Below are 23,879 nucleotides of genomic sequence, written 5' to 3' on the forward strand. Positions count from 1 at the left end.
GTGCAGTGAATGTGTAGGAAGGAACTGCAGATGCTGCTTTAAACCGAAGATAGTCACCTGTCACTCAGTTACTCCAGCTTTTTAGAAACATTGAAAAATAGGTGCGGAGTAGGCCATTCGGTCCTTCGAACCAGCACTGCCATTCAATAATAATTAATAATATATTTTATTGTCATTGCACATCAGTGCAACGAGATTTAGTATGCAGCTTCCAACCAATGTAAAAGAAAAGTAAAATAAATAAATAAGCTGTGTGACGTGACCATCCGAGGGAGACAGTCCAGGGGGGATGGGGGGCACTCAGCAGGGCCAGTTCAGAGCCGCTATAGCTCTGGGAATAAAGCATGGTTGATCTTCTAAAATCAGTACCCGGTTCCTGCTTCCCCTCCCCCACCCCCACCCCCATATCCCTTGATTCATTTTTGTCAACAGTGCAGGGAATATTGTGCCTGGCATGTCACTGGGGAAGTCTGAAACATCACCCATTCCTCCTCTCCAGTGATGCTATCTGTCCCACTGAGTTACTCCAGCACTGTGCATCTATCTGCACTTGTTGCCAAAGATCATAGAAGCTGCTTGCTGTTATGCTAGCTGCATGCATGCTGCTTGTTGCATGATCTTTGGCTGTTGCTGCTGTTGCAGTTGCTGCCCTGCGCGCATGCGCTCGCCCGCCCGCCCGGCCCTCGCGACATTTCCCCGGCGGGCCCCGCGCATGCGCGGACCGTCCTGGTGACCTGACCGGAGGTAAATGTATTTTGCAAGTGTTTGTTTGTTTGTGAAGCCTCTGTGTGGGCCCGGGGAACAAGTAACGGCCGGTGTTGTAGAGAATGAGGGCGGCAGATGATGCTTCCAATGTACACGGGGAGAGGCGGCTTCAATGCTTATTCTGTGTGTGGAATGTGCTCGTTCTTTATGGGGGTTGCGAGGGTTTCCTTCCACGTCCCTGTCATGCGGCTGTGGCCACTTCGGCTGGTTGTCCCTGCTAGTTGCACCAATGTGCAGGGCAATCTGCCTCCAGTTGTGACAAGGTGCAGAGGGATCCGTGCATTGCAGGCCAATGAGCCTTGCAGCAATGATGGGAAGTTATTAGAGGGGATTCTGAGAGGTAGGATCTGCAATGGTTTTGAAAAGACAGGGATTGATCAGGGATTATATTATCAGCATGGCATTGTGCGTAGAAATCTTGTCTCACCAATTTGATAGATTAAAAAAAAAACAGGTGACCAAGAAGATTGATGAGGGCAATGCTGTAGACAGTGTCTATATGGACTTTAGCAAGGTCTTTGACCAAATACTACAAGATAAGCAGGGCTGGAAGGTTAGATATCATGGTATCATGCTGTCTTGAACTGTCTTGAAAGTAGGAAACAGAGGAAGCTGGTAAAGGGCAGTTTTTGCCTGTAACAAATGGTGTGCCACAGACAGTGCTGGGTCCATTGTGCGTTATTTATGTAAATAATATGAACATGAATGTGGGTGGCATGGTCGGTAACTTTTGCTGATTACATTAAAATTGGGGACAGGATGATGGTTATCTAAGATTAAAACCAGATATAGATCTACTGCCCAATGGGCAGAGGAATGGCAGATTGAATTTAATTCCGATAAATGTAAAGTATTGCATTTTGGTACAAACCAGGGCAGGATTTGCACAGTATGTTAAGGGAGCACCTAGATGTGCTCTGAAAGTGATGACACATGTGAACAGTGGTGAAGAAAGCATTTTGAATGCTTGCCTTCATCAGTCAGTGTATTGAGTACTTTACAAGACACTGGGAAGGCCATATTCGCCACAGGGCCGTCATTGGGTATTTTTAAGGTGGAGATTAACAGATTCTTGATCAGTACGGGTGTAAAGCTTTATGGGGAGAAGGCAGGAGAATGTTGAGAGGGAAAGATACATCAGCCATGAATGAATGGCAGAGTAAACTCGATGAACCGAATAGCCGAATTCTACTATGATTTCTTATCTTATTTGGAGTACTATGTAAATTCTAGTCACCCTGCCATAGGAAGGATGTCATTTAAAAGGAAAGTGTGTGAAAAGGATTAGGAGAAATTGAGGGTTTGTGTTATAAGTAGATGTTCGATAGGCTGAATCTATTTTCCTATTGTGTAAGAGGCTAAGAAGTGCCCTTAGAGATAAATAACAATGCAGGCCATGGATAAGATGTATAGCCACAGTCTTTTGTCCAGGGTAGATGAGACTAAAACAAGAAGGTGAGAGGTGAAAATTTAAGCTGAGAGAAAAGATTTAAAAGGGACCTGAAGGACAACAGAGGGAGTGACACGCATGGATCGAGCTGTCGGATAAAGTGGTTGAGGTGGGCCTAATATCAACATTTAAAAGACACTTGAAGAGATACACAGGTAGGGCTTGGAGGGATAGGGGCCAGGCACAGACAAATTATACGAGTTCGGTATTAATGGAGATTGGTGGAGATCTTGGACATTTCTATGATCAGTTAGTTTTGTTCAATGTGTAGACTAAAATATTCCAGAGTAGCTTCTGGCATTTCTCCACATTGCTTTGTCCTATGTGCAGCCAGGGTCCCCAGTCAAGCTCTGAAATCTGACTGTAGGGTGTTGGGTTTGAATCAGCAATCAAAATATCCGCACTCCTCCAATTTAGTTCAGTTCAGAATATGCTGGTTCTTTATCAATTCAGTTCAGTTTATTGTCACGTGTACCGAGGTACAGTGAAAAACGTTGTTGTGTGCTATCCAGTCAGCAGACAATACATGAGTACAATCGAGCCATTTACAGTGTGCAGTTACGAGAAGATATATTATAAGTAAATGCACTCAGATTTTTACCGTGGGATGTCATAGGTTTGACTGAGCTCACAGCTGGAAGCACTGAAGAAGGGTCTCGACCCAAAACATCACCCATTCCTTCTATCCAGAAATGCTGCCTGCCCCGCTGAGTTACTCCAGCATTTTGTGCCTACCTTCGATTTAAACCAGCATCTGCAGTTCTTTCCTACACAGCTAGAAGCACAGTGGCGCAGCTGTTTTCTCACAATGCCAGAGACCTGGGTACAAACCCGACCTTGTGTTCTGTCTGTGTGGAGTTTGCACGTTCCCCCTGTGACCATGTGGGTTTCGTCCCACGTCCTAAAGACGTGTGGATTTGTAGGTTAATTGGCCTCTGTAAATCACCCCCAATGCGTAGAGGGTAGATGAGAAAGTGAGCGACACACAACCTGTGTGAATGGGTGAGCAATGATCCGTGTGGACTTGGTGGGCCGAAGGGTCTGTTTAAAGGTTCAAAGGTTATTTTATTGGTCACATACACCTAGGTGTAGTGAAATGCTTCTTGCCAATGCAGCACATGAAGAAAGAATACAGACATAACAGTAATAAAGAAATTTAAACATAAAAACATCCCCCCACAATGGCTCCCACTGTGGGGGAAGGCACAATGTCCAGTCCCCATCCCATGTCCACCCATAGTCGGGCCCATTGAGGCCTCAGTTGCCTTTACGGAGGCCTGATGTTCCAGGCCGTTCTCGCCGGGTGATGGTGCTCCGGCGTCGGGAGAATCCTCTCAACGGCATGGGAACCCTGGAACGGCCGCTTCCCTTACCGGAGACCGCGGCTTCCGAAGCCAACAAGGCCGCGCCGGATGGAGCTCCACCACTGGCGATCTCGTCGCGAGATCCCAGGCTCCCGATATTGTATCCCTATAATATGCTGTATCCCTATAATATACAATTTCCATGGAAAGTGGTTCTTGTATGGCATCACTATAGAACCTGGTTACCTGAGCCTGGCAGGACCCAACCACCTGTGTTAGCTTTGGTTGGGTATCAAAACGTTAAGTCCCTAAACTTGAGCTGTTCAGATTGGCCTCCCAGTTCTCAATACAACTTAGAAGCCAGTCAGTATTGACCTATGACCTCACATCATTAGCATAGGCATAGTATCATAAGCATGGAAACAGGTCCTTCTACCCTACGTGTCCATGCTGATCAAGACACCCCATCTACACAAGTCCCACCTGCTTGCATTTGGCCCAGATCCGTCCAGACCTTTCCTATCCACGGAGTTGTCCAAAAGTATTTTAAATGTTATAGTACCTGCCTCAACTACTTCATCTGGCAGCTCGTTCCATATTTTCCACTGTTTTTTTATGATTCCCCTACTCTGGGTAAAACAGTTCCCCTATCCACAGTGCCCTCCATAATGTTTGGGACAAAGACCCATCATTTATTTATTTGCCTCTGTACACCACAATTTGAGATTTGTGATAGAAAAAAAAAACACACGTGGTTAAAGTGCACTTTGTCAGATTTTATTAAAGGCCATTTTTATATATTTTGGTTTCACCATGTAGAAATTACAGCTGTGTTTATACATAGTCCCTCCATTTCAGGGCACCATAACGTTTGGGACACATGGCTTCGCAGGTCTTTGTAATTGCTCAGGTGTGTTTAATTGCCTCCTGAATGCAGGTATAAGAGAGCTCTTAGCACCTAGTCTTTCCTCCAGTCTTTCCATCACCATTGTAAACTTTTATAGCTGTTTATGAGGACCAAAGTTGCGCCAATGAGTCAAAGAAGCCATTATGAGACTTAGAAACAAGAATGTTAGAGACATCAGGCAAACCTTAAACTTACCAAAATCAACTGTTTGGAACATCATTAAGAAGAAAGAGAGCACTGGTGAGCTTACTAATCGCAAAGGGACTGGCAGGCCAAGTTGATGACAGAAGAATTCTTTCTATAATAAAGAAAATTCCTAAACACCTGTCCGACAGATCAGAAAGACTCTTCAGGAGTCGGGTGTTGATTTGTCAATGACCACTGTCCGCAGAAGACTTCATGATCAGAAATTCAGAGCCTACACTGCAAGATGCAAACCACTGGTTAGCTGCAGAAATAGGATGGCCAGGTTACAGCTTGCCAAGAAGTACTTAAAAGAGCGACCACAGTTCTGGAAAAACGTCTTGTGGACAGATGAGAAGAAGATTAACGTATCAGAGAAATGGCAAGAGCAAAGTATAGAGGAGAGAAGGAACTGCCCAAGATCCAAAGCAAACCACCTCATCTGTGAAACACGGTGGTGGGGGTGTTATGGCCTGGGCATGTATGGCTGCTGAAGGTACTGGTTCACTGATCTTCATTGATGATACAACTGGTAGTAGCATACTATCTGCTCAAGTTCAAACAAATACCTCAAAACTCATTGGCCGCCAGTTCATTCTACAGTAAGACTATGATCCCAAACATACTGCAAAAGCAACAAAGGAGTTTTTAAAAGCTGAAAAATGTCCCGAAAAAAGTCAATCACCCGATCTGAACCCAAATGATCATGGCTTTTATATGCTGAATAGAAAACTAAAGGGGACTAGCCCCCAAAACAAGCATAAGCTAAAGATGGCTGCAATACAGGCCTGGTAGAGCATCACCAGAGAAGACACCCAGCAACTGGTGATGTCCATGAATCGCAGACTTCAAGCAGTCATTGCATGCAAAGGATATGCAACAATATACTAAACATGACTACTTTCATTTACATGACATTGCTCTGTCCCAAACATTATGGTGCCTTGAAATGGGGAGAGTCTATGTATAAACACTGCTGTAATTTCTACATGGTGAAACCAAAATGTATAAAAATGGTATTTATTAAAATCTGACAATGTGCACTTTAACCACATGTGATTTTTTTCTATTTCAAATCTCAAATTGTGGAGTACAGAGGCAAATAAATAAATGATTGATCTGTCCCAAACATTATGGTGGGCACTATGTTCCTCATGGTATTATACACCTATAAGATCATCCCTCATCCGCCTGCACTCCAAGAAATATAGTCCTATCCTGCCCAACCTCTCTCTATAACTAAGGCACATAAATCCTGGCAATATCCTCGTAAAACTTCTGTGAGTTCTTTCCAGCTTAACATAATCTTTCCTCGAGCACGGTGACTAAAACTGAACACAATACTCCAAATGCGGCCTCACCAACATCTTGTACAACTGTAGGAAAATAGGAAGTATAGTTAGCAATATTATTGAGCCATTGTTACTCACCTGCAATCACATCATTGCTGTGCTCGAAATGTTATATTTGAAAGTAAGTATTTGGAAAAAAAGGAATGCATATGCCTTGTACATTGACATTCCCATTGTAAATTGGTGCTATCACGGATCACATCAAAATACAGGATCAGCTTATGTACTATTTACAACTGGACTTAAATAGTTTGCTTCTCATTTAAGTTGAAATAAACTGTTTTATTTTATTCATTCTATGTATGACTGTTAAAAACTCCAGTGCATTCTGACCAAATGGACCAATATGGGTGGAACATTAAGGAGAGCAAATAAAAGGTGAAAATTCTGTACAGTATTTTCATTTCGTAGAATTACAGCGTTCATTACTTCAACCAGTATAATAGCTGTAAATGTTTTTATATACACTAATATGATTGTTTTTATGTCAGGCCATCCCAATTATTACCACTGATTTTGTAAAGCCGCTCTCAGCTTCATAGTGCTGGTAATTGTATGTTGAACTTCCCAGTTTAGGAGTAAATTAACCCCTCTTTTGTTTGTTTTAGTTTGTTTTGGAAGTTAATATAACTCTGCCAGAATGTCGTATATGTTACCACATCTCCACAATGGTTGGCAAGTTGACCAGGCCATTCTGTCGGAGGAAGATCGCGTTGTAGTCATTCGTTTTGGTCATGATTGGGATCCAACGTGCATGAAGATGGATGAGGTGTTGTACAGTATTGCTGAAAAGGTGAGCTTTTGAAAATACCAAGAAATACATCAAAGTTTAATATTACAATGATTTCCGTGGAATAGCAGGAAGAAAATGATCAGCCACATGTTCCTTCTCATGCAGCCAAATGGGGGTGAAGTTACTAGACGCCGAGGCTCTCAATTCAAATAATTAGGTAAACTGGTAACTAAAATCAATCATCAGTAATCAGGATCCTGAAACTATAGGACTGTCATAAAAACCTCTCCAGTATGTTAATCTCTCTCAGTAAAGCAAATCCACCGCCTTTATTCTCTCTGGGCGACTGGGCACAAACAGATGCGTCAACATGGTTGATTGTAATTCTCTTCTGCAACTGCAAGGAATGGATAGTAAATGGCTGTGTTTTTCATGAAATATTAATGTTTACCAATAAAAAAGCAGTTTGAAAATCTTTTTCTCCTTTGAATTAACTTTTTTCACCAACCTTTATTTTGCCTGAATTGGCAATTAACGGCTAGAAAGAATCTTGCTGATGTTTCCCATTGATTTGTTGAAGTCATAGTCCATCATATTTCACTCCTTTTTTTTCAGTTCATCTGTAAAATATTATTGCCTCCATTATTTTTTCCACTTAGTGGCCCTGAGCATTAATGCTTTCATTTGTGTGCCATTTCATTACACCCACTGCACTGTTAAAATTAGTATCATTTACAAGCCTGACTTTAAATATTGCAGAACTTTCAAAATAAAATCTTGAGAAACATAGTTACTTGTTGGAGATTGTGTCAAGCATGCAAGTTATTATTTTTTTAATAAGCCCTAATAAAATTATTTAAAATATTTGGCTTAATTTTTTTGGCTTAATAAACATAATTTGCATTATGTGCTTTATCATCATAAACTCTTTTAAAATAAAAACATTATTTGGTTCCTGAAAAATTATCAATTTATTTCATATAATGTAAAATTTGCAATCTGTTCTATTTTTAGGTGAAAAATTTTGCTGTTATTTATCTTGTGGATATCACCGAGGTACCAGACTTCAACAAGATGTACGAGTTATACGATCCATGCACCGTTATGTTTTTCTTCCGGTATGTAAAAACACAGTTCAACATCACCATGGCACAAATAAGTTACCTTTGTCAAACCTTTTGTAAGATTTGTAGTTTTGTTAATTACAATTTGTAAAGTATAATATTGCTTACATCAAACATTCCCAATCTGTTTAGTTTGTGATTAGAATCCTACTTTCATAATTTAGAGAAGATGGAAGATTCTCAAATAAAGCTGTTTCCATCAGCTTTGCACTGCATGAAATGGTCAGATTTAGTCTTGCTGACTGGATTTTAAAAATGTATATCAGATACAAAGGTTGCCTGTTAGATTTTGCTTTTTTTCCCTTGTTCATTTGCAATTTTCCAACTTAACAGTTGCATGTAGTTGGGCTGTTATTTTTTTTTTTAAAGGTGGTCTACTGCAAATCCGAGTTTAGGAACCAAATTAAGATGAGCACATCACCATTTTAGGCTCCGGAACACCGGAAATTGGAGGAACAGCACCTCATATTCCGCTTGGGGAGCCTGCATCCGGCGGGCATGAACATTGAATTCTCCCAATTTTGTTTGCCCTTGCTGTCTCCTCCCCTTCCTTAGCCCTCGAGCTGTCTCCTCCCATCCCCCAGCCCTCGGGCTCCTCCTCCTCCTTTTTCCTTCCTTCTCCCCGCCACCCCCTATCAGTCTGAAGAAGGGTTTCGGCCCGAAACGTTACCTATTTCCTTCGCTCCATAGATGCTGCTGCACCCGCTGAGTTTCTCCAGCATTTTTGTGTACCTACCATTTTAGGCTCATCAAGTAGATTGGTTGTCCGCAGCACTGAAAACAGTTTATCTCCTGGTCAATTTTGCTGTGACATTTCCATTTCCTTCAGAATTTCTTAAATAACTCTGGCTTTTTATCTTTCAATGTCTTTTTTCCAACAATGGATCTTACAGTTGGCATTACACTGTTTTCAATTACTCCGAATAAATCACTAGTGATCTGATTGGTTACTGACTGTACCACCCATATCCATACTGCACTGACCGCAAGTGCCACAGTGCTGTAGGTTGTGACCGTGAACTTCGGCACACAATGAGACACTGCTATCCTGCCCTATTCCCATACCTCCTTTGCTATCCAAATATATCTCAATCTGTTTTGAAAGCAATGAGGAGAATCCCACAAAGTAGTGAAACTTCAGATAATTCTCTTCTTAAGGAGTGTGGAGGCTCAATCACCACAATCCTTCAGACGATAACTTTCTGAAGATTCCACATCCTCTGAAATCTATCCTTATTTCAGTTCTATGTAGACTACCCAGCATATTCTTTTACCTCAGCTATGGTTCGTTGGAAATAATTTATTAACTTGTTATTTTGCCTGCAGTAGGTTAAAGCATAACTTGTATCACTGCATTGCTAACTTGTGTTGATTCATGGCAGTGTGGATATAACTGTTTCCACCAACGTTCAGACTACGTGCAATTAGTCCACTATACCTTTAACAAAGTCGATATGTGTTTTAGGTTTAAACAAACTTACTCGAGTACCAGCACTTAAGAGCATACTAATTTTAAGGCAAAGGGAGAAATTAAAGAAATGGCAGTCATGTACACTTACTATGAGGTAAATTACTCACCCCATGCATCTGGTTTGAATACTGAAGGAAATTTGCTGGTAGCAGGCCAGATTCCTATTTTTAGATAAATAATGTAGAAAGATGGATTATTATTCAATATTACTTTTGACTGATCAAGAATTGTTAGCATAGACACTGCTCCATGTAGATTTGTTTTTACAGTAAGAGGAAACAGTTTATCCTGCGATTTGTTTGGGTTTTGTTTAACTATTTTTAGGTGAATTAAAAAAAAAAAAATTGTTGCCAGTTGTTGGTGACTGTATTATGATTGAAAATATTTACAATTGTGGCAAATTCTCCTACTGGGTGGAACTGTACCAAAATCTCTGCAGCACATTTAAAGGTTGGTTAAGCACTCATGCTTTCTGGAACACACCACTCAGTGTGACAAATCAGCTATTGAGGTTGCTCCAAAGGAAAATATTGTAAATCAGGAGCAGCTATTTATTGAAAAGAGAACAGTAATGTAATTGTGATATTGCATCACATTATAAAATGTAGCATTTGAAAGGTATCTGGATGAGAATTTTAATCACTGGGACAGAGAGCTATGAACCAAGTGTCCATGTACACAATCCCAATATGGTCAATGGGATTGTATACATGGACACTTGAAGGCATGTTTCTGTGCTGCAAGAAGTCTGGACCCATGTCCCTCCCGTGCTCTGATCAACTTTAGAAGATACATGACCAGGATTTGAGGCAAGATGCTTGCATTCACTGTTGACTTCCACAAAGGTTCATATATATTGTGTGCATATCTCCCAGCAGGAGCTTAAGGGTGAAACTGATAGGATCCCTCATGGCCGGGCAACATATCAAGGAATGGTTTCTGTGCAATAATGGGATCAGATGATAGTAGAATGAATTCCAACCTGGAAAAAAGTGCTGGAACATAGGTCAAATAATTGTAAAATATATAATTGCCTAAGATATTAGTTTCCTTCAATTGAAGTTGATAGAGAAGCAAATCTGGTACAGATACTCGGCTAAAGACCCAAGTTGTTGCTTCTACCAATAGTCCAGTATTGGAATATATTCGAAAAATCATCAACAAACACTCAGTGCAATTAAAGTACATTTCACGTTCATATGTCAATCCTAGACTTGTGAGTGGAAGAAAATGTTAGCTGTAATAGGTGGCACTGCTGACATTTCCCCATGGAATCTGAATTATTAGTCATTATTGTCCTATCATTTTTGTTCTGTGAAATGTAGTGATGCCAGTAGACGACAGACGTAACACAAGTTCCAGTCGCTGCTCTGCTCTTCAGGTTTTTTTATTTCATTCTCACCTCGAAGCAAGTATTTGCTTTGGTTCAGCACTGGTAAATCATAAAGGTTAAATGATTGTCCAAGGAGAGTACTGTCCACTGTCCTTTTTCCCCTCCACAGATACTGCTTGAACTGCTGGGTTCCTCTAAAAGATTGTCTTTTGCTCAAGATTCTAGCATCTGCAATCTCTCTTGTCTCCAATCTCTGTGTACTATCTACTTGTAATATACACCTGAGAATCAGATACTTTGGAGACATTCTGAGAGCTATCATTCAGTACTGTGCTATTGTAGGGGTTGATCATTGTCACACTCCTGACATATTGAGCAGCTCAGAACTGACACGTTTGACATTTGTAACGTTAATTATAGACCAAAGGTATAAGATTGATTTTTTTTTTTGTCATTTCTCTTCTGCAACATTTAAACTCTTTGTAACTCCACATACTGAACTGATCAGTGTGATCACTCCAGTATTTTGCCCAAATGACTTTTGAAGGTTTTATTACAGCCAAACTCAATGCTCATCCTGCATTTACCTGTGCATTTCCTGAAGACTAAATAGACAATTATCATTAAGTAGACCTTAGTTGTTCAAGTTCAAGTGAGTTTATTGTCATGTGTCCCTGTATAGGACAATGAAATTCTTGCTTTGCTTCAGCACACAGAACATAGGAGGCATTTACTACAAAACAGATAAGTGTGTCCATATACCATAATATAAATATATACACACATGAATAAATAAACTGATAAAGTGCAAATAACAGAAAATGGGTTATTAATAATCATTGTTTTGTCCGAGCCAGGTTTAATAGCCTGATGGCTGTGGGGAAGTAGCTATTCCTGAACCTGGTTGTTGCAGTCTTCAGGCTCCTGTACCTTCTACCTGAAGGTAGCAGGGAGATGAGTGTGTGGCCAGGATGGTGTGGGTCTTTGATGATACTGCCAGCCTTTTTGAGGCAGCGACTGCGATAAATCCCCTCAATGGAAGGAAGGTCAGAGCCGATGATGGACTGGGCAGTGTTTACTACTTCATGGACTAGGCAGTGTTTGTACCTTTACTCAGGGGTGGTAAATAAACTATAATCCTTTGAGCATTACCTGCGTTGATAATTGTAAACTCTGTACTTTGAATTCAAATGCTGTGTCTGTTCCCTCTTAATGGATTTTCAGAGAACTTGTAGCGTATTTTGGTAAATGGAGAATTCAAATAAATTAAAGCAGCAATTTGTTTTTCTGTCAGAAACTTACACACCACAACATTTTTCTTTAATTTTTCCTTGTCTAATTTTTGTTCTTTTCAGGAACAAGCACATCATGATCGATTTGGGGACTGGCAACAATAACAAAATTAATTGGCCGATGGAAGACAAGCAAGAGATGATTGATATTGTTGAAACCGTGTACAGAGGAGCTCGCAAAGGACGAGGTCTTGTGGTATCTCCAAAAGACTACTCCACAAAATACAGATATTGAAGTGCTGTCTGTGCACAATTGAACAATTTGCCATATACTTGGATTACAGCCTGGATTATTACCATTGTAAATAAAATCCCAGCCTCCCCATTTCATTTCTGGTTAGACTTTTGCATTGGGCCATTATTTTACATTGTCTAATGCAAAACATGTATACTATAAATGAATGGAAAATTGTTTACGTCTGTTGTCCTGAAAAGAAACTTTCGATGATTTGCCATCCCAACATTTCTTGCGTATCTATGGCCGAAATGTGATAATAAATTATATTTTTAGTTTTGTGATTTTGAATATTTGAATTATTATGGTGTACCGTTTGATATTCAAGCGAATCTAGAAGAAAGGCTCATGATTAATGGGAGGTTGTTTAAAATGTTAGTCTGCTAGACTGATTGGAAAGGCATAAGTCATCATCTCTATTTTTAACAGCAGTTATATATTTGCTTTTATGAGCCAACTTTTTTTGTTATCTGGCATATGGCAGCTGGCTTTCTGAAGATGTTAATTATAAAGTGTCTCAAAATAAAAGTAATGCTATTATTAGTATCACTTTCTCTGTAGACCTATTGTTTACATTGCCAAGATGTAATCTCACCAAGAAGTTATGAGTAGAATAGGGAACAAAATATATAATGTAATTATTATAAATGTTGACATATTATACTTTCAAGAGAGAGCTAGGTAGGGCTCAAAGATAGCGGAGTCAGGCGATATGGGGAGAAGGCAGGAACGGGGTACTGATTGTGGATGATCAGCCATGATCACATTGAATGGTGGTGCTGGCTCAAAGGGCCAACTGGCCTACTCCTGCACCTATTGTTATCATAAAAAACATTTTTAAGAGTATTTCGGGAATAGAATAGATAATATTGGTTTTCCTCCATAATACCACATTCGCAACATTTTTCTGCAACGGGCATTTCTAGACGTGCATGGTGCAGACGTGCATAACTACAGAATTATGCAATGATCCGAACAATCGTAAGATATTTTCTGTATTGGAAATATCTTGCTGAAATAGTGATCTCATAATGATGGTCATGCCCACAGTTGTTAAACCTTTATAAATTACCTAGTTGCAAAAGATCACAATTTGTTGCCAAATTTAATGCCTTTTTTTCTAAGAATGAAAGTGGTGTGAAAATAGATTGTATCTTTGTATAACCTGAACACCCAATGAACTAGTGGGAATAAGATGCTGAAAGTACATGCATCTGACAACTTATGTGTCAAGAAAAACGGAGTTAATATTTCGGGTCATTAGCCTTTTGCTGTTTCTAATCACACTGAAATGTCAAATCACCACAGATGCTGTTTGAGCAATTATTGTGGTTTTCGATTTACAGCATCTGCAGTATTTTATCTCTTTAATTTGGTAAATAATTATTTAAGCTTTATAAAAGTGCTAAAGTTTTTGAAAGGTTGCAAATATAACTTCTCAGTAATCCATCGTCTCCCCTGAACCCTAACTTGTTCTGTTAATAATACATCTGCTAATTGGAAGCTTGTTTTTATAAAAGTCAAAACTGTTAAGTGTTGGTATAGATAAAAGTATTGACAAAGTGCAATTTACACTACAGATATAAACATCCTCAAGAAGTAGTTGTATAAGGCATTGTATAAGATGTTGGTGAGGCCGCATTTAGAGTATTGTGTTCAGTTCTGGGCACCATGTTATAGGAAAGGTGTCAAGCTGAAAAGGGTACAGAGAAGATTTACGAGGATGTTGCCAGGGCTAGAGGGTCTGAGCTATGGGGAGAGGTTGAGTAGGCTGGGACTCTATTCCTTGGAGCACAGGAGGATGAGGGGTGATCTTATTGAGGTGTATAAAATCATGAGAGGAACAGATCGGGTAGATGAACAGAGTCTCTTGCCCAGAGTAGGTGAATCGAGGACCAGGTTTAAGGTGAAGGGGAAAAGATTTAATAGGAGGTACACAAAAATGCTGGAGAAACTCAGCGGGTGCAGCAGCATCTATGGAGCGAAGGAAATAGGCGGAACTTTAATAGGAATCTGAGGGGTAACTTTTTCCACAAACAGGGTGGTGAATGTATGGACCAACCTGCCAGAGGAGGCTGTTGAGGCAGGAACTATCCCAACATTTAAGAAAGTTAGACAGGTACATGGATAGGACAGGTTTGGAGGGATATAGACCAAACATGGGCAGGTGGGACTAGTGTAGCTGGGACATGTTGGCCAGTGTGGGTAAATTGGGCCGAAGGGCCTGTTTCCACAGTACTAAGTACTCTTAACTACTTAGAAAGCAAAAGCACTGGACTTTTGTCAAAGTAATTGTGTGACTGTGTTAATCACCTTTAGTGTTACCAGATAGAGTTCTGATTAGTTGTTTGAAGAGGCCACCAAGAGAATTATGGAACTGTGTATGGCAGTGGACTTTGTCAATGTGGACTATAGCAAGGCAAAGTTTTGTAGGCCTTTCTGGAAAGTTAGCTCACATGGAATCTAAGGCGAGATAACCAATTGGCTGAGGGGTGACTTTATTGAAGAGTACAAAATCATGAAGGGCATGGATAAAATGAAGTCAGTCAGTCTTTTTCCTGGATTAGAGGTTCTAAAACCAGAGGGTCTTGCTTCAGGTGAGAGGGGAGAGATTTCACAGGGACCTCAGCATTAAAATTCTCACTCAGATATCTAGAATGAGAAGCCAGAGGAAGCAATAAAAAAAAAGGATAAAAAGCATTTGGACAGATACATGGATAGAAAGGGCCAAAGGACAAATGGCCAAATGCATGCAACTGAGACTAAATCAACATACTAACTTGGTCGGCATCGGCAAGGTGGGCTGAAGTGCCTGTTTCCATGCTGTAGAGTCTGATTGTAGATTATTTTGTCTGCCTGTTCTCTCGTCGCAACAATTGTACGGATTGCTGGAACCAGTGTATAATTTTGCATTCACATATGAGGCTTTTCATTTCCTAAGTATGCAGTGCACTTCATAAATATTGTCCATTGCGATGATTACTTCTGTTACTGATTCATTGGAAGTGCTACTGAAATGTTGAATACATTGACCTACGTTGTAGTGTGTTAATCCTTTGCAATTTAGGTAATTATTCCAAAAGCTATTCGCAGTTTAGCAGGTCTCAGCTTTCCGTGTCACCACTTTCTTCCAGAACAAACCTTTGCAAGTTGGTGACAGGCTTCCGGAAAACATGATAGTTAAACTGGCTAATATATAGTACCTTTCACATCGTAAAATGCCGTTTCATACGACAGGAGAAAGGGTAATATATACAGTTTAAAAATGGAAACAAAATGAAAGAAAAAGTCAATACCTCTTCATTACTTTTCCTGATGAAATTTTTGGATTCGAACTTTGCTTCCTGTAATACCATCTAGGTATATAGTTAGCATTTTTCTAAATTAAGTTTGGAAAATTGAATTGAAATCCAAAAAGAGATAAGCTAATGTGGACATGTAAAACCTGTGGACTTTAAAAGCCATATCATTTGTAAGTGCCTCATGATAAATTTGATAATCTTTTCAATCAATAAATTATATAATTTCTTCCTTTCCTTGCCATAAATAAAGCGTGACTTTCACCCTCAATCCTTTAACATGAGCAGACGAATGGATTTAATTGAGTTAAACTTAAAAATATCCATTTTATAAAATTGGTTCCCTGTAAGAATGTTGTCCTTTCAGATTATAATTACTCATTTGAGCATTTACAGAACATGCATTTTTTCTTGGGTATGAAGTCAGCCTACTGGAATATTCAAAGAACGTTTGATTCTACTATTTCATTTTGTTAATTGAACTGAACAGGATTTGTTAGACAATTGCGTAGAGAATACATGAGTCGTCCTTGTTAATGCAATTTTGTATTCACCAAGAGGTTGGCAATTGTTTTGGTAAGCATGGATAGAGGAGGAATATTAAGCAGATAAATGTAGGAGTCTATTGTGAATTGTCCAATAGATTTTACCAACCTTAATTGTGATGTGATACATTTAGAATACTGATGTTTGAAACTAATTACATTCATTGCTTTGAGAGTAGAAAAAGCAAACTGACTGATTAGATAGTCCGCATAAATAATCAATTTTCTTTTTGGCAAGATATAAAGAACATTGGTTCTTGGATTGGTTCATGGACATTGGTGCTAGTCAATTTATATAAACATTGGATTAAGGCACAGTTAACTTTAATGACAAAGATTAAAACAGCAAGTTATGAAGATTACACTAAAGTGGGTGGTATTGTAGAGAGATAAGATGGTTGGCAAAAATTGGAGTAGGATCTTGATTGGGTGGGCAGGCGGGCTGAGGAATGTTTAATGGTGTTCAATGCTGATAAGTGTGAGGTGTTGCAATTTGGGAAGTCTAACCAGGGCAGGACCTACACAGAATGGCATGGGTCTGCAGAGTGTTGTAGACCAGAAGGATCTAGAAGTGCAAATAGTATAAGAAAGAATTGCAGATGCTGGTTTAAATTGAAGGTAGACATAAAATGCTGCAGTAACAGCAGGACAGGCAGCATCTCTGGAGAGAATGGGTGACGTTTCGGGTCGAGACCCTTCAGACTGATGTCAGGGTAGTGGGCAGGACATAGATAGAATGTAGTCGGAGACAGCAAGACTGGTGGGAAAACTGGAAAGGGGAAAGAGGGAGGGAAAACAAGGGCTATTTGAAGTTGGAGAAGTCAATGTTCATACCACTGGGGTGGAAGTTACCCAAGCGCAATATGAGGTGCTGTTCCTCCAATTTTCACTGGGCTTCACTCTGACAATGAAGGAGGCCCAGGACAGAAAGGTTTGATTGGGAATGGGAGGGGGAGTTAAAGTGCTAAGCAACCGGGAGATAAGGTAGGTTAAGGCAAACTGAGCGGAAGTGTTCAGCAAAATGATCGTCGAGCCAGTGCTTGGTCTCGCCTATTTACAGGAGTTGACACCTGGAACAGCGGATACTGTAGGATTGTGTATCCCCTATTTCCAATTCCTCCGTCTACGCCACATCTGCGATCAGGATGCGGTTTTCCATACCAGGGTATCGGAGTTGTACTCATTCTTTAGGAAACGGGGGTTCCTCTTTTCCCTTATAGATGAGGCTCTCACTAGGGTCTCTACGATATCCCACAGTTTCGCTCTTGCTCCCCCTTCCCCATTCGTAACAAAGACGGAGTCCCCCTTGACCTCAGGGGGAAAGATGTGGCAAGTGGTGGGATCACGTTGGAGGTGGCGAAAATGTCGGAGGATTATTTGTTGTTTGTGACGGCTGGTAGGGTGGAAGGTGAGGACAAGGGGGACTCTGCCCTTGTTACGACAAGTGTAGCATTTCTTGAGGTTGCAAGGGAAAGTGCCTGGAGAGGGGGTGGTTCAGGTGTAAAGGGGCGAATTGACCATGGAGTTAAGGAGGGAGCGGTCTCTGCGGAAAGGAGACGGGGGAGGAGATGGGAAGATGTGGCAAGTGGTGGGATCACTTGAGGTGGCGAAAATGTTGGAGGATTATTTGTTGTATGTGACTGCTGGTAGGAGTGTTACGAGTGGGGAGAACTCCCATTTCCTCCCCTGTCTGCTTTCTGCAGAGACCGCTCCCTCCGTAACTCCCTGGTCAATTTGTCCCTTCCCACCCGAACCACTCCCTCTCCGGGCACTTTCCCTTGCAACCGCAAGAAATGCTACACTTGTTGCTTTACCTCTCCCCTTGACTCCATTCAAGGACCCAAGCAGTCTTTCCAGGTGCAGCAGAAGTTCACCTGCACCTCCTCCAACCTCATCTATTGCATCTGCTGCTCTAGATGTCAGCTGCTCTACATCGGTGAGACCAAGCATAGGCTTGGCGATCACTTCGCCGAACACCTCCACTCCATTCGCAATAACCAACTTGATCTCCTGGTGGCTCAGCACTTCAACTCCTCCTCCCATTCCGAATCCGACCTTTCTGGCCTGAGCCTCCTCCATGGCCAGAGTGAGGACCACCGTAAATTAGAGGAGCAGCACCTCATATTTCGCTTGGGTAGTTTGCACCCCAGCGGTATGAACTTCTCTAGTTTCAGGTAGTCCTTACTTTCTCCTCCCCTTCTCAGCTCTCCCTCAGTCCACTGGCCACCTCCTCCTTTCTTCTTCTTCTTCACCCCCCCCCAACCCTCACATCAGTCTGAAGAAGGGTTCCAACCCGGAACGTTGCTTATTTCCTTCGCTCCATTGATGCTGCATCACCCGCCGAGTTTCTCCAGCATTTTTTGTCTACCTTCGATTTTCCAGCATCTGCAGTTCCTTCTTAAGCACCTTTATTTTGCTTGGGCAGCTTACAACCCAGCGGTTTGAGTTTTGATTTCTCTAACTTTAAACAACCCTTGCAACCCAGTTGGATGATCAGCCATGATCATATTGAATGGCGGTGCAGGCTCGAAGGGCCGAATGGCCTCCTCCTGCACCTATTTTCTATGTTTCTATCCCCTTTCTCTCTCTGACCCCCCCCCCCACCCTAGTCGTTGTACAAGTTTCACTGTCATCCTGGTGAGTTTCAATGTCTGTTTAACTCGTTTTCACTTAGCCCACAGCTAATAAAGGACCGTTTCCTTTAACATTGTTACTTTTGTGCATACATTTCATGCATTTGTTCTGTATCTCTATGTATGACTGTCTATAATCTTCCGTTTCCCTCTCCCCTGACTCTGTCTGTACGTGGCGACTATTTGCATAGGGAGGTTTCACGGCAGTCGGGTCACGACCCATGACCCGTACTGTTGCTACGCTACTACAAATGGATTACACGCGATAAACTGCAGGTAAGCACTTACCAATGTTTCCATCGTAGCGGGCCCGTTAAAACCCGCTGAAATTGTCAATTTTTGCGCTGTAAATAATTATGGAAATCAGGATAAGCGTGTGAGACATTTAGCATACTTCAGAATTCCAAAAGTGAGGAGAAATGACGGTAGATAGAAACGAGAGCTGAAGGGACAACAACAGCCAGAGTGCTTGGCGAACATTGGCCGTTTGCTCACTGCATTTCATCAACTAAGGCATTATTTGTGCTTTTACTTGATTCCTTTGGCATCTAAAAAGTTTCAGAAGTGATAAATCTGGCTGTAATTTTTTTTAATCGCCCATGGTTCTCGTGGGTTTTTACATACAAAATGAAAACGCATCTGAAGAAAAATTTACAGCCAGATTTATCACTTCTGAGAATTTTTAGATGCCAAAGGAATCAAGAAAAAACACAAATAATGCCTTGCTTGATGAAATGCAGTGAGCAAACGCGATAATTCCCAATATTTTCAATGTTTACCAAGCACTTTAGCTGCTGTAGTCCCTTCAGTTCTCGCTTCCCTATACCTTCATTTCGCTTCACGTTTGGAATTCTGAAGTTGGGTACATATCTCTCACACTTACCCCGACTCCCACAAGTTTCTTTCAGCGCAAAAATTCAACATTTTGGCGGTTTTTAACAGGTAGGAAAGTACGCAACGGATGTCTTCCAGTTGGATTTAGCGGCTCCGTGCGTCGAGCCCTATGACCCAGTGACCTTTCGTGCAATCACCCTATACTTTGGGTATGCAAGCAAATAATTTCACATGTGACCATAAATAATTCGGTTCGGTCTGAAGAAGGGTCTCGACCCGAAACGTTACCTATTCCTTTTCTCCAGAGCTGCTGCGTGGCCCACTGAGCTACTACAGCACTGTGTGTCTATCATGGTGTGAGGCAGCATCAGCAGCAGCAGCAGCAGCAACATCAGCAGCAGCTCCCCTCCTGCACGCGACCTGCTTGCTACAAGGCTGCACTTGATGAACCGACTGCGCAGGCGCGGAGGCCCAGCGGCCGCGGCCAGGCCGCATGCGCAGTGGGAGGAGCTGGCGGATGAACGGCGGCTGGAGGAGATGGGCCCAGGTGGGTGAGTGAGTGTGGGCCCCGGGCCCCCCATCCCCCCCATCCCCCCCATCCCGCCCGCTGCTGCCGCCTGTGTGTGTGTGTGGGGGGCGGGGAGGCCGGGGGTGGAGGCGAGAGAGAGAGAGAGAGAGAGAGGTGGATGGGAGAAGGAAGAGTGGAGGGAGGGGCGATAGTGATGGGAGTGTAGAGGGAGGGGCGAGAGAGTGGGAGGGGAGAAGGGAAAGTGAAGGGAGGGGGCGAGAGGGATGTAATGTTAAAATTGTACAAGGCATTGGTGAGGCCAATTCTGGAGTATGGGGTACAATTTTGGTCGCCTAATTATAGGAAGGATGTCAACAAAATAGAGAGAGTACAGAGGAGATGGCTATGAAGCAAAGGAATAGGCGACGTTTCGGGTCGAGACCCTTCCTCAGACTTCTAATTTCTTCTGAAGAAGGATATCTGAAATATCACCTGTTCTTTTTCTCCAGAGATGCTGCCTGATCCGTTGAGTTACGGTACTCAAGGATTTTATATCTATCTTTGGTATAAATCAGCATCTGCAGTTCCTTCCTACTTAGATGATACTAAGATAGGTGGGGTTGCAGGTAATGAAGTAGATTTCCAAAGTCTACAGAGAGATTTAGGCCATTTGGAAGAATGGGCTGAAAGATGGCAGATGGAGTTTAATGCTGATAAGTGTGAGGTGCTACATCTTGGCAGGACAAATCAAAATAGGACGTACATGGTAAATGGTAGCGAATTGAGGAATGCAGTTGAACAGAGGGATCTAGGAATCACTGTGCATAGTTCCCTGAAGGTGGAATCTCATGTAGATAGGGTGTAAAGAAAGCTTTTGGTATGCTAGCCTTTATCAGAGCTTTGAGTATAGAAGTTGGGATGTAATGTTAAAATTGTACAAGGCATTGGTGAGACCAATTCTGGAGTATGGTGTACAATTTTGGTCGCCTAATTATAGGAAGGATGTCAACAAAATAGAGAGAGTACAGAGGAGATTTACTAGAATGTTGCCTGGGTTTCAGCAACTAAGTTGCAGAGAAAGGTTGAACAAGTTAGGTCTTTATTCTCTGGAGCGCAGAAGGATAAGGGGGGACTTGATAGAGGTCTTTAAAATGATGAGAGGGATAGACAGAGTTGACGTGGATAAGCTTTTCCCGCTGAGAGTAGGGAAGATTCAAACAAGGGGACATGACTTGAGAATTAAGGGACATAAGTTTAGGGGTAACATGAGGGGGAACTTCTTTACTCAGAGAGTGGTGGCTGTGTGGAATGAGCTTCCAGTGAAGGTGGTGGAGGCAGGTTCGTTTTTATCAGTTAAAAATAAATTGGATAGTTATATGGACGGGAAAGGAATGGAGGGTTATGGTCTGAGCGCAGGTATATGGGACTAGGGGAGAATACGTGTTCAGCACGGACTAGAAGGGTCGAGATGGCCTGTTTCCGTGCTGTAATTGTTATATGGTTATATAAGGGAGAGATGGGGAGGCGAAGGGAGAGTGGTTGGGGGTAAGGAGGGGAAAAGAGTGAAGGGAGAGAGGGAGGGGAGGGGGAAAGAGTGACGAGAGAGGGGGAGGGGATAAGAGATTGTGGGGGGCATTGAGACGAGTCATTAAGGTTGGGTGGCGAAGGGAAGTGTGTTGGGGATTGAGTCTCGGGTGGCGTTTGAGTTTCTGGGACAACGGGGGGAGGATACGATAGGATAGAAGTTTACTTATCCCAGGAGGGAAATTGATCTGCAAACAGTCATAAAACACAAGATACATGACATTAAAGTGAAGAGTGGAAGGATTGGGGAGGGAGGGGAGTCGGTCAACCCCATGAACGAAGGGGGAGGAGTTGTACAGTTTGATAGCCACAGGGAATATGTGAGATGGGGCGACTGGGGGTTGTGATGGCGATAGCAGCAGGGTCAGGAGTTGGGGGTGAAGTAGAAATTTAAGTGTGGTGTGGTCATGGGTAGGGAGAAATCGGGAGGGAATGTAGTCTGATTGGACCAATTGACTTCCACTGTACAGGAAAGGTTCTAGCTCCACCTTTTCATAGGTTATTAGAGACTGATGCCATGTATGCCACAAGTAACTATAATATTTAACCATTTCAATGCACTGAGCTATACTTGGCTGTAGCACCCCAGGAGAGATTATCTAAGAAAGTTTGAAACATTTTCATACTTCAACAGTAAATTGCTTTGGTACATTTTGTAATGTGATTCAGTTTGTATGCAGATATATATATTTCATCTGTAATAAGATAGATTAGAACAAAAAAGTGCAAGAAAAAAACCATCACAAGAGTGACGAAAATTCTGGATTAATATTTAACAGAGCAATTATTAAATAGGTGGATATCAATTCATGTAAAAGGCCAAGTTATAATGATAGAAATATAGACACTTGGATGGTATACAAGAACTGTGTGTCAAAACAACCTCTCTAAAAGGCCAGGCATGAGGATGTGTTGTTGTACCAATGTTTAATTCATTTATTTTAAAGATGTAATGATTGTGGGAGATTTCAATTTTCCACACATAGACTGGGAAACACATTCTGTAAATGGGCTGGATGGGTTGGAGTTTGTAAAATGTGTGCAGGATAGTTTTTTGCAGCAATACATAGAAGTACCTACTAGCTGGACCTCCTGTTAGGGCCACAGAAAGGGGGCGCTGCACTGGCAGCAGCCTGTCGGCAGCGTGTCCGTTTTTTTCAACTTTTTTTATTTTTTTAGTATGTTTAAAAGTGTGTTTTTAATGTTTCTTTGTGTGTTAAGTGTGGGGGGTGGTGTGGGGGGGGTAAGGGGGAAGCCGTTTCAGCCGCCTCTTCCATGGAGAGGCGATTTTTTCAGGTCGCCTCCCCGTGGCCTAACAGCAAGGATCGGCGCGGCCTTTCCCGGAGACGCGGCGGGCGCAGCGTGGACTCTCGGCGCGGAGCGGGTGAGACCTCGCTGGAGGGGAGCGCTCCGTTACGCTGGCCCGCGGCAGCCGGCAGCCTGAAGCCGCGGTCTGCAGAACTCCAGCTGGTGGGGCGTCTACAGCCCGGGATCTCACGTTGGGGACCCGGGTGGAAGAAGAAGCTTCCACCGCCGGCCCGCGGCCAACTTCTACCGCGGGTGCGGCATGGACTCACCATCTCCCCTGGAGGGGAGCTTCGACCACCGGCCCTGCAGACTGCGGTGCTTCCGGCTGCGGCACGGCAGGTACTTTAAAACTTTGACCGCCGGCCTGCGGCCTACACCAGCCTGAAGCCGCGGTCTCTGGTTGGGAAGAGCCGATCCTGGACTCACCTTGACTTTGACTTTGTCCCTTACCATCTGGACGCCCACAGCAACGGCTGTGGAGGGTGGTGGTCCCGACCACGGGGGAAAATGGAGGAGGACTGGCCAAGCTCTGTGCCTTCCACCACAGTGATGAATGCTGTGGTGGATGTTTGTGTAAAAATTTTATTGTGGTTGTGTTCTTTATTATTGTACCGCTGCTGGCAACCCAAATTCCACCGACCTTGGTTGTGTGGCAATTAAATTATATCAATTATATCAAATGAGACGGGTCAGGTGGCAGAGGTATGCGTTGGGGAACAGTTCGGGACCAGTGATCACAATACCATTAGTTTCAATATAATTATGGAGAGGGTCAGAACTGGACCTGGGGTTGAGATTTTTGATTGGAGAAAGGCTAACTTTGAGGAGATGCGAAAGGATTTAAAAGGAGTAAATTGGGACATTTTGTTTTATGGGAAAGATGTGGAAGAGAAATGGAGTACATTTAAAGGTGAAATTTTAAGAGTACAGAATCTTTATGTCCCTGTTCGGTTGAAAGGAAATAGTAAAAATCGGAAAGAGCCATGGTTTTCAAGGGAAATTGGACACTTGGTTCGGAA

At 42.3% G+C, this 23,879-nt stretch overlaps 2 protein-coding genes and 1 long non-coding RNA gene across 6 annotated transcripts in view; 2 read left to right on the forward strand and 1 right to left on the reverse strand.

Annotated features, from left to right (window-relative positions):
* Positions 1-661: 661 nt before the first annotated feature.
* txnl4a (thioredoxin like 4A) lies at positions 662-12,695 on the forward strand. Of its 3 annotated transcripts, XM_033019045.1 has the most exons (5): positions 662-744; positions 6,284-6,339; positions 6,570-6,754; positions 7,709-7,812; positions 11,978-12,695. In XM_033019045.1, the coding sequence occupies exons 3-5, from the start codon at positions 6,602-6,604 to the stop codon at positions 12,147-12,149; spliced, it is 429 nt and encodes a 142-aa protein (XP_032874936.1). In that variant the 5' UTR covers positions 662-744; positions 6,284-6,339; positions 6,570-6,601; the 3' UTR covers positions 12,150-12,695. The 3 variants fall into 3 exon arrangements, with proteins under 3 accessions (XP_032874936.1, XP_032874937.1, XP_032874935.1); XM_033019046.1 differs by lacking the exon at positions 6,284-6,339 and having other exon boundaries at positions 680-744; XM_033019044.1 differs by lacking the exon at positions 662-744 and having other exon boundaries at positions 6,262-6,339.
* On the reverse strand, positions 6,229-8,803 carry LOC116971872. Its single transcript, XR_004411647.1, has 3 exons — positions 8,555-8,803; positions 7,203-7,314; positions 6,229-7,091 (listed from the first exon to the last, which is right to left on the reverse strand). It is a non-coding gene; the product is annotated as an uncharacterized LOC116971872 (long non-coding RNA).
* A 7,233-nt stretch (positions 12,696-19,928) lies between the features above and the next one.
* The window catches only part of slc66a2 (solute carrier family 66 member 2), a 59,128-nt gene continuing 55,177 nt past the window's right edge, over positions 19,929-23,879 (forward strand). For both annotated transcript variants that reach the window (XM_033019047.1, XM_033019048.1), the window contains exon 1: positions 19,929-20,007. The gene's annotated coding sequence lies outside the window, so the exon portion shown is untranslated. The remainder of the gene's footprint in view (positions 20,008-23,879) is intronic.

The sequence above is a fragment of the Amblyraja radiata genome, chromosome 4 (genome assembly GCF_010909765.2).
Source record: "Amblyraja radiata isolate CabotCenter1 chromosome 4, sAmbRad1.1.pri, whole genome shotgun sequence".
NCBI lineage: Eukaryota > Metazoa > Chordata > Chondrichthyes > Rajiformes > Rajidae > Amblyraja > Amblyraja radiata.

Excerpts from the sequence above, each read along its gene's own strand:
- txnl4a (XM_033019045.1), top strand. The coding sequence starts at position 6,602 with ATGTCGTATATGTTACCACATCTCCACAATGGTTGGCAAGTTGACCAG. Across the intron at positions 6,755-7,708 it reads TGTACAGTATTGCTGAAAAG|GTGAAAAATTTTGCTGTTAT; the intron begins GTGAGCTTTTGA and ends TTCTATTTTTAG. Across the intron at positions 7,813-11,977 it reads ACCGTTATGTTTTTCTTCCG|GAACAAGCACATCATGATCG; the intron begins GTATGTAAAAAC and ends TGTTCTTTTCAG.